The following is a 12,111-nucleotide window of genomic DNA, read 5'->3' as shown; positions in this document are numbered from 1 at the left end:
AGGGAGGAGGGAGGAGGGAATGAGGGCGGAGGGAGAAGTGCTCCAGCTGTACCCTGAGCTTCAAGGGAGCCAAGAATTTCATATCCTGGAAAAGCTTTCTTTCTTTCTCTGGAAAATTCTGCAAGATCCCTACTCTACACAGCTGCTGTTCTCACACACACACACACACACACACACACACACACACACACACACACACACACACACACACACACACACACACACACACACACACACACACACACACACACACACACATTTCAAACAGAAGTACATATGAAGACAGGCTTCTCCTGTTTTTGCCTTTTCTTCTCCGAACCCTGCGTTGCCCCAAGTGGGCCGGTCCTAACAGCGAGTACGGGCGTATCAGGAGGTGGGAGACCAGGCCAAGTCAGCAGCACAGGGGTGGCTGGGGTCATCGCATAGAGGAAGTGGCCTCGCCCGGAATGCGTGGCAGCAGACACGACCAGACATGCAGCGTCTGATCTCACTCTCCTCCTCTTTTCTCCGTCTTTCTGCTTCTCTCCCTTTATTTACCTTCCTACGTTCGATGCTTTTCATTTGCACTCCATTTCTTCCTCCTACCTCGTGCCCTCCTGTGTGAGGGCATTGAGTTTATAAATGAGTGCCGGCCAGGACGTACAGCAACAATCAACTTTCTCTCTGCCCCTTTCCTTCCCCACACACATACACGCACACGCACACACACACACACACACACACACACACACTCAGACATCTTCTAGGCTTCTTTCTACTCTGTGCCAAAAGAACAAAACCAATCCTCTCTGTCCTTCTATTTTGTTCAAAGTACTTTTGAGCGGAAAATACTTGAATAACAAAAAGACAGGTATGCCACACGCACACACGCACACAAACATTGCGCCCAGAGGGGTCACATTCCACTACAAGCCACCTGGAGTGAGAGTCCGTTCCCATGGTGACCACTTTACCACACTAATGGGACATAGCACACAATTAAAAGACACACCCTTCCGCTAAATATACCTACAAAGTTGTCAATTAGACCAGTGGTCCCCAACCTTTTTTACCTCACGGACCGGTTTCATGTCAGACAATATTTCGCGGACCGGTCGAGAAGGTCCGACGGGGGGTGGGGGGGGGGGGGGGTGTAGTGGTCGCGCGCTCTGTGTGCGCTGGTCGGCGAAACTGCCGTGCACGGTAAAAGGACAAGAAAAACGCCTGGTGACGCGTGTGGGGAATATGTCAGAGGAACGAGCGCACCTAATTAGGAGATTTTCAAAATAAAACATTTTTCAGAAAAATATATATATACAAGCTTTCTGTGGTGCGGCCCGGTATGGTTGGGGACCACTGAATTAGACAATAAAACGTCTGTCCGTCAAGCAAATGCATGCACCGCCAACATGCATCCGTACCCATGTTTTTCTAGGCTGACAGATAATTAAAATATATTGGGAGATTTAAATCACACTAAAGCTAATTGACAGCAGGTATTGGGAGTGCAGATAGTGAGGTCTGAATTTAGTTTTTGTCTACTTGTTTGTAATTCATAAGGTGCCACTCTATGGGTTGAAAAAGCTATGATGCGTCTTGGACAGAATAAAACATTGAAATATATAGTACTGGAACACTGATTTTCTTATTTCTGATTTGCTCTTAAACAAATCATTTTTGGACATGGAACATGGAGCAAAGTAAAGGCGAACTTTAACGTGTGTGAAAAGGCCAAAGAGACACTCTCACGTCAGACTGACAGCTTAAAGCCCTGTTTGAATATGCAACTCGCCTTTAATCGGTTATGGGATTTATAGTGTCTGGGGCTACGGGCAAGTCTCATAAAAATAATAGAAACATGCTCCTTCATTTGTCTAGTTTCACCCTCAGAAAGACACACACTCCCACTATTACACAGAATGTTGATTTGAATGCACATCAATTCTTTCCAGGGAATACAGACATCAATCAGCTGTCTTCCACCTGCACATTCATTCTCAATCCGGCTCCGTTTGATTGTAAAAGCGTCCCGTATGGGTGGACTTTACAGTGGGTGTGAAAAATTCCCAGGACGACCAACTCTGGCTTGAAGCAGCAGTGGGACCAGCCGAAAAAAACAGACCTCCGAATGAAGCCCATCTGACAAAAGTATATTTTTGTCTCCTGCCACAGCTTGTTTAGAGCCATCTGGCTCGATGTAAACAAAAGCCGCGAGACTTTCCACCATATTTCTCTCAACCGGCCCTTTTCCGTTTACTTCAAAGGGCTTGCAGTGTACAAGTGCAGAGTTTTCAGAGGCTCAGCATGCTCGCCGAGCGCTGCGGTGAAACCAGCAAGAGGAATATCAGCATCGTCCATCCAACTCAAACAAGGGAGCAGACGAGAACTGAGACAAGCGAACGGAGACAAAAATAGGGAAAAGGACAGAGCGGCTGAAGGATGAAAAGGAAGCGAAAACACAGGGTTCATCCCAATTCCCCTCCTCATCTCCTCAGTGCCCCGACTCGCATAGCTCCTTCCACTTAAAGCAGGAGATGCTTGCAATAGAGGGAAGTGAATTGACGTCAGCTTATAATCACTCACTGACTTGCATCCGCATTCATCAATTTGATTTCACTTATAAATGCATAAATGAATAATCCCAGTTTGTGCTGAAGCCTCATTACGTGTAATAACAATTTAGGACCCAAGCCATTTTGTGCAAAATGAAAAGGTTTGCATTACGACAGTGATCGATTGCTGCATTATACTATATTTTGTACTGACTGAGGAAGAGGAAAATCAGCCTAAGTAAGTCAGAATATCTTCATTGGTGTCCACATCAGTCATTTGATAAATCTGCAGCTTTTCAGTGCAGCATCCAATCATTTAGACGTCATTGATGGGAAGTACCGGTTTGATAAAAGACCTGTGAAGGGTGAAGGGAAACGTCTCTCCAGCAGTGCGCAGGTTTGAAATAACAGAATCAGTATCCCGCCACAGAGGGAGGGAGAGTAACAATGAGAGGGAGCGCAGACAAACAACACACATCTGCGGGTAAAACACGAAACAGACCACGGGTGCGATGATTCACGCGCTCTGTCCAGATGACACACATGCAAAGAAACATGTGCACACAGCTGGTGCAAACACCACATCACCGAGGTCCCGCTGGCAACGTCCACTATAACCATTGTTTGTCGGGGCCAGACTGCAGCAGAGCACAGGACTACATCTCACATTGTGACCTCGCGTTTATGCAGCACGGGACTTTAACATGCGTGCATTTGGCATTTACAGACACAGGTCAAGTTGTTTAATCAATTCAGTTTAATATGGACCTTTTAAAATTAAATGTCCACAAGTCTAAAGCGTGGAGGAACAATTTGGTTTTCTGGTTGTTTTCCAGAAAAACGTTGAAAAAACAAGTCAACCAGGAGACCTGGGTTGCGTCAAAAATTCAGGCCAATACATTCTTGTGCTGAAGAAACGGTTTTCCTACTCGACTCCCATTTAAACAGTAATGTTAAAGATGGTTGCCTTTTTTCCACTCGTGCGTGATCCTTCATTAGTCTGTTAAAAGACTGGAAACGCTCCACACTCCACAAACAAGCAGGATGTCATCATAAAGCCATTGCGTACAGTCACCTGTCAAAACAGTCCACATGCACGACGAGGCACAGATTAACACCTCTGCTGAGGCCTTGTGCATTTAGGACATGCAGTAAAAAATAAATAAAAAAATGAGGCCATTCAACTGTTGACGGTCATCTCAAACAAGCCCACAAAAGAACAAGTGCTCTGCTGCCGCCCTGTCTAATGATGTCACATCCGCCCCGGCAGGGCACAGCTTCCTGCTCCTCACCCCCCCTCCCATCCCCCTCCCCCCGGCCTCATCATCCCTCATAAAAGTCCAACAAAGACCAAACAACACAGTAAACCAACACAGCCTTGTAAAACACACACACACACACACACACACATTAACACACTCACATTCCATAGCAGGGTGCTCTAACACACCCTCTAGAGTCTTGTCCTTTGATGTGAGTGTGGGAAAGCTCAGGGGAATGGTCTTAGTGTGGGGGGGGATGGGAGAGGGGGGAGAGAGGAGAGTATTTACGTGAGAGCAGCCGATGAGATGGTGAGTGATCAGAGGGGAGGGGGGCGGGGGGGACGGGGGGTGGAAGCTGACCCCCCCCCCCCGCCCCGTAGCACCGAGAGGTCAGTCTGACTAATCAGGGGACGGAGGCTCGCAGACCCTCAAACGGTGCATGCTAATTAAACAGACCGATTTCAGATACGCCGATGGCGTCCCCCCACCCCCACCCCCACCCCCTCGAAAGTGGGACAAAGAAACCCTCATTAAGTCGTTGAGGCAAAATAGCACAGCGAGAGTCGGAGAGGCCAACCGATAAGGGAAAGCAGAGAACGGACATCAGCGACGCAGATGGCTGAAAAGGTTCCGAGCAGCCGGAGCGAACGTGGATCTGCGGACTGTGCAGTTCTGAATAAATTTGAACCTTTTTAACTTTCGCTGCAAATAAAAGTGCACGATTCAGCCAGTAGCATTTAGTGGTGGTGCGGCTAATGAGCAGTACTTAACATCAATCCAACAAATACAATAATCTCCTAGCCGTTCCATGTTTGGTTTAAGTATAGGGGCAGAAACGAAGCAGAGAAGCGGGAGGAAAAGTAGTCGAGAGGAGCAAAAGAGGGGCGAGGGAGACGCGAGCAGAGGAGGAGGACGGCCGAGCGCTCAAATGAAAGAAACTCTTTGGGCCGCTGGTTCTGCCTTGGCAGCGCCTGTGTGCATACGTGTATGCGTATTTGCATGCGTGCACCACATTGCAGCGACTAAACAGAGGTTACTTTATTTAAAAGCTGGTCCCTGGTTGTGCCTTGAGGTCTCTGTAATCTCACTCTCTGTCACACACACACACACACACACAAGTACACAAGCATGCGCAAAACCCGGAGCTTTGAGGTCTCAGTAATCACACCAGTCTCTGTCTAAAGAGTGACTCGGTTCGCCTTCAAAACACATCGCCACACTCCAGCTCTCATTAAACCCAGTGACCTCCTCCAGAGGGACACGGAGTGGGAGAGAGCGAGCAGGAGCCTGCGTGTGTGTGTGTGTGTGTGTGTGTGTGGGGCTCCCCACATTAATATTATGCACGTTCAAAAAGCCACCCGCTCAATTAACTATTGTTGACTGCGGTAAAAGGCGCAGAAAAAGGCCCGATACAGATGCACACTGTGCCTGCGATGCTACGATGATGATGCACGTGCAGAGATGCGGCCCCACAAATAAACAGGCAACTGCTACACTGTGTCGGTGCAATTGTGTGTTTGCTATAAATCTGTGCGTGGTATCCCCTTAATCTAGTCTGTAATCTGTAATCCTCTCTCTCATTGTTTACTTATTGATGCAAACCTATAAATCAGTCAATGTCAGTTGTATCTGCACATCTTTGCATCTGCCCATGTCATCCTGTACCGTTTCTATCTGAGCCTCTAAGGTCCTTTTAAAGCGGCCCCTCTGATTCCAGGCAAAAATTGAATTACACAGCGGGCGGAGAAAAGGAGGCGGGCTGTAATTAGTGATAACATGGAGTACGGGGTGGGGATGGTGGGGCAGGAGTCAGTGTCTGAGCCAAAAGTGCTCTCACTCGAAGAAAACCTTCACAGAGGGCAAAGAATGGAGTGTAAGAAGACGCGGGAGACAGACAGAAAGGAGGAGATTCAGGAGAAAACAAAGGCACCCTTTCAAGGTTTCTGAGTAACCGCATACTCTGCTGACATCATCAAAGTGAGACGCTTTTCCACAAGAGTTGGGGAATTCCCATGTAACTGCCCCCTCTTCCCGCCTGCAAGGGCCTTTAGATGCTTGCTTGTCCACTCTTTTCATGAACTGATAACAGATGCAGCAGTGAGACGCCGGCATTTGACTTTTTCTGTCATTTATTCATCTTTCAGCTAATCCTAGTCCTATTGAATTCGACAATAATAAGGGGAGCAGACGCAAGCTTTCCCTTCCCCCTATTGCAGCCTTACTGACTAAAAGACCACAATTAAAGCTGATTGTGTACACCAATGTGGACAAATTTATTTATTTATATTTATATATCTATGATATCAAACTTAAAACATTTCCACTTACCATTTTTTAAAGGAATAAATATTTGGCGTAGAGACTCGCTCGAGATGTTTACCATCTATGCTATGAAGCAGTTGTAACAAATGGACCAATTTGATGAATTTGACTCATGTGCCAATCGTAGGTTTCAGAGAAACTTACTCAACTTTGTGAAATTCCCAGTGCTATCCCCAGTGTTGTTCCCATATATCAAGCAAGCTCTCAAGCCCCATAGTTTGATTTTTTGAATAAACCGTAATAAAAGGCCCAATGACTACATAGGAGGAGAGTGTCCATCTTTAAATGCGTTTGGGAAGACATTTCCCTTAAGGTTAAGTTCTTATCTTTTTGTTGTTCAAATATAGTGCAGTGGAGTTTCAACCCACAACCATCATGTAAACATGTGCGGCCCGCATCTAATTCAAAGGTCTCAGGTGACACACCTCAGAGCAGCCCAAAGGCCACACGTTAATGTGGTTATATAATAAAGGAGGGAATCAAGGGACTGACCTTGGATGCATTGCAGTGAGCCGTCCTCTGCCCGGATGGTAAAGGTCTCTCCCGGGTTCACCTGCACCAGGATCACCTGTACCAACAACAAGTACACAAAACAACACAGTTTCATTTATGTTCCCTTTCTATGTACCTGATGTGTGCTTTATGTTGTGCGCATTGGCATCATGGATACATACACCTTCAACAATCATAAGTATACAAAGTACTCTCTGCTGGGCAGCCAATAGGTTTGCAGAAGTGACATAACAGACTGGGGCGGACGCAGAGTTCACACACATCCAAATGAGGTGTTAGGTAAGCGAATAGTGAGACAATGCCGCCGTCTCACAGATCCTGACTTGAGAAAAGCCTTTCTCTTCTAACCACACTCACTGGCAGGACACCAATGAAACCAGTGCAGACACAGAGTGATGCATGCATCACAATTAAACATACAAAAATATGCGACACTGTTGTTTATTTCCTAGTGTTTCTGCTGAATATGCAGGAAGGGAGCGTGCATGCACCTTACCGTCATATTCTCCGCATGCAGATTGTTGAGAGTGCATATATGGCTGTAGACATGAAACAGGTGACCCTCCATTACACATTCGCGTACGCGTATTCACGCACACATGCATCTACAGCCCCGTCTACGCTCTACAGGTGCGCCGTCGTAAAATCCTCATATGCTGCGCTCCTCCTGTGGTGTGTGCATGCTCTCCCATCTCAGCGCTAACCTGCTCCTCTCCCTCAGACACACACACACACACACACACACACACACACACACACACACACACACACACACACACACACACACACACACACACACACACACACACAGACTCCCTGCTCTGTCTGCTGCAGCGGCTGTTGTTGCTATGGGAACCCCAGCATAGTACAGGGCGATCCATATTTCCCTGAGAAAACCCCCGTATGAGACCATGTGGTTAGTTGTGTGTATGTCTATATGTGTGACACCAGCAAAAACTCAGATTATAGCATTAGTAGAGATTAATGTTGTACATTACTTTATGCGAAATTGTGATTTAGGGTATTGGTGCGGTTTTCATTTCATTATTAGTCTCAGAAGTTATAAAGTTATAAGTTATAATGGTCCAGTCAGTCAATGTTCTGTATTAGGTTGGAAACTAACTGTGACCAAAGAATGTTTCTTCCACAGAAAATCTGCAAAACGTTTTGCTGTTTGGATAATAGCAAACCAGTTTCTCTTTCAGGCTAGGTTATAATTCTTTCTAGCAAAGGCTAGAAGTAGATCATAACGTGTCTTTGGATACAGATCGTTAAAACAAGAACATTTTAGCAGAAAGGAAATTGAAACAAACTTGTGATGTGAAATTCCACTGAGCTACAGATTAAACCTTGAAGCTTAAACCTTTGATTTTTATCATATCGCATTTCTTCGTGGAATAATACACTGTTGCGCACTTCCAATACTCCTGATGTGTTGCTTGCATGCACTGAAGGGACACACAGGTAAACAGACATGCAGGTGTGGGCAGGTAGACACAGATAGACAGACAGGAAAGCAGACTCAGACTCAACACAGACACTATGAGTGTACAAGAAACGCACGCACTGTGACACAGACTAGGAAACAAACAAATAAACACAAACAGGGACATACACGGATGCAGGTTTAAATCTTTATAATCATCGGTCTAGAATCCTGATTCCACACTGGGAAACAAGTTTAAACTGCAGGGTGTCACGATAAAAAGAGCTCCCAAACTACTGTGTGTTACAGCCAAATCCCTCCTCCCTAACTGTTATGTGCCGCAGCCAAAACCCTCCCACCGTGCTTCCTCTGGGCTGCGGGGGCAACAGGCCCGGGGGCGACGCATAAACGCCGTCGCCATCGCTCGTCCACACAAAGCGCACAGGGTGAAAAAATACCCGTGGCCACAGGAATTAACCGAGGTCATTAACTGTGCTGTTTTGATGACGTCAAGTCCCTTCATCTCGCCTGTGCAGAGGAGCTCGGCCGGGGTCTTTTGAAGGCGGCCCAGGATTCTGATAAGATCGGTCAGCGACGGAGAAAAGGTCTGATCCTTTTCCTGAACTGATTCAAGCGAAGGGGCTGCGGCCCGTCTTCTAAGCCAGTTATCTCTCAGATCAAGTGTACAGTATGTGTCTTTATTTATTTTTGTTCCCAGTGCTTTACTGTAACAGCAGGGCAGCTATTCATTTCCCGCAGCGACAACAACACATGAGCCATGTGACGAAACGACAACAGAGAGGGCGTGCACGACTGTGTTTTTGCATCTGCACGCGGGAATGTGGAGAGGCGACGGTCATTCTGCAATAGAATGACTGAATGCAAATGACACACGTGTATGTGAGTGTTTACCTGTTGTGCTGCGTCACCGTTAACCATGTGAGACATGAGAGGGACCTCCCCGTTCAGGAGGGGGGGCGGAGCCAAGTCCAGCGGAATCTGGTCTGTCATCATCATTGTGACGTACATTCATGGAGAAATTCACTGAACTGCCCTACCTGGGAAAGCACAGAGAGAAAAAGAGGTAATGAGGAACAGGGCTCATTGACGTGTTTATTTTATAACCCAGATAAGGGATTAGGGGGTTTTCCCCAAATGGTTTAAATGCCATAAAAACAAGATTTTGAGACGTCACAAAAAACCCCAACGACAGCTGAACAATGATTTTATCTGTATGGTTAAGTTCAAACTTTTATCCAAAAGGTGTAATAAAATATGACTTCATAAGCTTACATTTAACATCATGTTAGACACATTTTCAGGAGAGTGTAACTATGAAGCTGGAGGAAACCAAATCTAACTGTATACAACATAATCTGTTCCAAAACGGAGATGCAAAAAGGCGAGATGTTTGCAGTTTGCGATGAAAGGCGGGGCTGGCTAATGTCAGCAACCGGTGTTTTCTTCTCTCTATTTGAGCTTACAAACCGTTTTCCATTGCTGAGGAGGTTTTCACTGCTTGTTTTACTTTCAATAGTATTCTAAGAAAGTAAGAAAGCAGAAGCAGAACAATGAGAGAGACGCGGAAAGATTGATAATTGATCCACTCGACAAAAAAAAAAGAGTGAAATAACATCGTGTCCTAACAGGAAACTAAATAGACAGAAGCCATTACATCCATACAGAGTTGGTAACGGACTAACATTCATATTTTCCAATAATACTCCCTTTGTACAGACATATCAGCTTTGGTATTATACAACAGTGATTCCCAACCACCGGGCCGCGGACCGGTACCGGTACGCGGGCCATTTGGAACCGGTCCGTACCACAGAAAGATTTATTTTTCCCTGAAAAACGTTTTATTTTGAAAATTGACTGGATCCTCTCTAATTATGTGCCAATTATGCGCAACGACTACTACCCCCCCGTTATTCCGCCGGACCTTCTTGACCGGTCCGCGAAATATTGCCGGACATGAAAACGGTCCGTGAGGTAAAAAAGGTTGGGGACCACCGTCATACAACGAGTCACATCATGTCTGCATAAGAGAGGAGATGAAACGGGCTCAGTAAAGCAGAGATGAGAGCGAGAGGCTGAGTCAGAGCACCGCATCACAAACAGAGGTCTTACAAGAGGGATTGCAGTGGATATCCTGCTTGGAGGATCAATAAAAAGAGAAACATTGGATGAATACGGTCTTAGGGTTGATATGTGAATAGGGATCACAGCACCTGCTTCTAGCATTGTAGATGCAGCACTAAAGCGGATCAGTATCCCATGTAGGATGTCGTCCAGGGCCCTGTGGGCTCGATTGTAATACCGCTCTTTGGAGACTAACCCGGAGCGCTTGATGTGGAGATTGTTTCTATTCTGCCATGATAATGACAAAATAAAAACAACTGAGGCTATTCAACTTGAGAGGAAAATACAAGTTTCTCCTACTTGGGCTACATGGAAAGAAACAACAGACAGCGCTTGTACCCGAGCTGCTAACCCCAAACGTAATCAGCCGTAATGTATGTATGGGCTCACACGCACACGCGACGAAGCTCCCGTACACTTACGTCAGCGGTGATATAAGCGCGGTTTCCTGGGGCAATACGCGCCTATAAAACAGACACACAAAGGACTCCAAATGTTCCGCAATAGAGAACCTAACACCTACATGAACGCATATACAAACACGCTCGCACACACACACATGCGGTGCCGTGTTACTGAATGACGTGGGTGCTTCAATTAAACTGTTAAACTTCAAACAGTTTCTTCCCGTCGGCAGTCGGGCCGGGTCTCCCACTGACTGACTCACTGACACTGACTGACGTCCCACCGGTCGCTCCCTTCACGCTGCACATGCACATGCACATATTTCTTTATTTTTAAACTAACCCACAGCATTATATTTTATTTTATTCCTCTTGCACTATGCCGTCTTATCTGTCTTGTTCTCCGTTGTCTAACTGTCTGATGTTCCGCACCAACCGCCAAGTCAGATTCCTGCCGATGTCTGACATATCTTGGTAATAAATGTCTCCTGATTCCTGTGGTGAATGAAATCAACCCAAAGATCTACCGACAAATGGCTCCTCACAGACACGTACAGTGGTTTATTAAAGACGCATCGCTGATATTCATTTCTGACATACGTACAGCAGCACTGTGCACCCCCCGTATAGCATCCCCCCTAAAACGGCTGCGTGTCCCCGTGTGTCTTTCCTTTCAGCTGGCGGTCATCTGGCACCGGCGAGGTCTTTGACAAGGTTGGTGGATCGCAGCTGTGCTCCGCTACAACACAAACACACTCACGCGTCACCGTCCTTCAAGCCTCTCTTATCTCTCGTCTTCTTCAGCCTTAGACTATCCCTCTTTCCCCATCTGAGCCCCGTCCCCAGCTCAGCCTGGCCATCCTGCCTCACACACACACACACATAGTTGTGTCCAGGACACATCACAGACAGATGGTAACACCACTCTCAACTTTGCCAGGAAAAAGAGAGGAGCGAGACAGAGAAGAGAGGAGGGCTTTATATGATTTAGATGATACGTGGAAAGCGAATGAAGACGAGGACGGACCGAGACATCTCTAACCCTGCATTCTCAAAATAGCCCCTAATTTCCTGAAGATATTCATTATATTCCTACAATCCTTTCGGTAATGAATACACCTCAGCCTCAACTGGTAAATGAGATTCAAAACGACGTGGGCTATTTGTATGATGTTAAAGCAACTGGTGTAGAGCGAAGTCTTTTCTGCTTACAGAATTGAGCAAATTCGACCGGAAAACAACAGCAGCAACACGAGGCTTTTCTTCTCAAACCAAAGAATTGGCTGCAGTGATTAGAAAGCGCACATTAAGAAGGTAGTACCAGCAGAGCGCTAAATATCTTTTAATCCATGAATGATTCTCTGTCAAAACCAGCAAAGGGAGGCACAACAGCTGTTTGCAGCTTGCAGAGCTCCATCGCTGCGTTTCGTCTGCAGACGGCGTCATAAATAATAAATAGCATGGCAGCACTTAGTGCGAGTGGGTGACAGTGACTTTTGGCTCATTTA

At 46.3% G+C, this 12,111-nt stretch overlaps 1 protein-coding gene across 3 annotated transcripts in view; it reads right to left on the bottom strand.

Moving 5' to 3' along the window:
* The window catches only part of fndc3ba (fibronectin type III domain containing 3Ba), a 73,912-nt gene that overhangs the window by 46,173 nt on the left and 15,628 nt on the right, over positions 1–12,111 (bottom strand). For 2 of the 3 annotated variants that reach the window (XM_040199976.2, XM_078089637.1), the window contains exons 2-3: positions 8,967–9,112; positions 6,608–6,683 (exon numbers count right to left, since the gene is read on the bottom strand). In XM_040199976.2, coding sequence (XP_040055910.2) covers positions 6,608–6,683; positions 8,967–9,083 — 193 coding nt within the window. In that variant the 5' untranslated portion in view covers positions 9,084–9,112. Of the gene's footprint in view, positions 1–6,607; positions 6,684–7,124; positions 7,345–8,966; positions 9,113–12,111 lie in introns of those variants that run through there. The other variant, XM_040199977.2, reaches the window with a different exon arrangement.

The sequence above is a fragment of the Gasterosteus aculeatus genome, chromosome 15 (genome assembly GCF_964276395.1).
Source record: "Gasterosteus aculeatus chromosome 15, fGasAcu3.hap1.1, whole genome shotgun sequence".
NCBI lineage: Eukaryota > Metazoa > Chordata > Actinopteri > Perciformes > Gasterosteidae > Gasterosteus > Gasterosteus aculeatus.
This window is presented reverse-complemented; position numbering and strand designations above follow the sequence as displayed.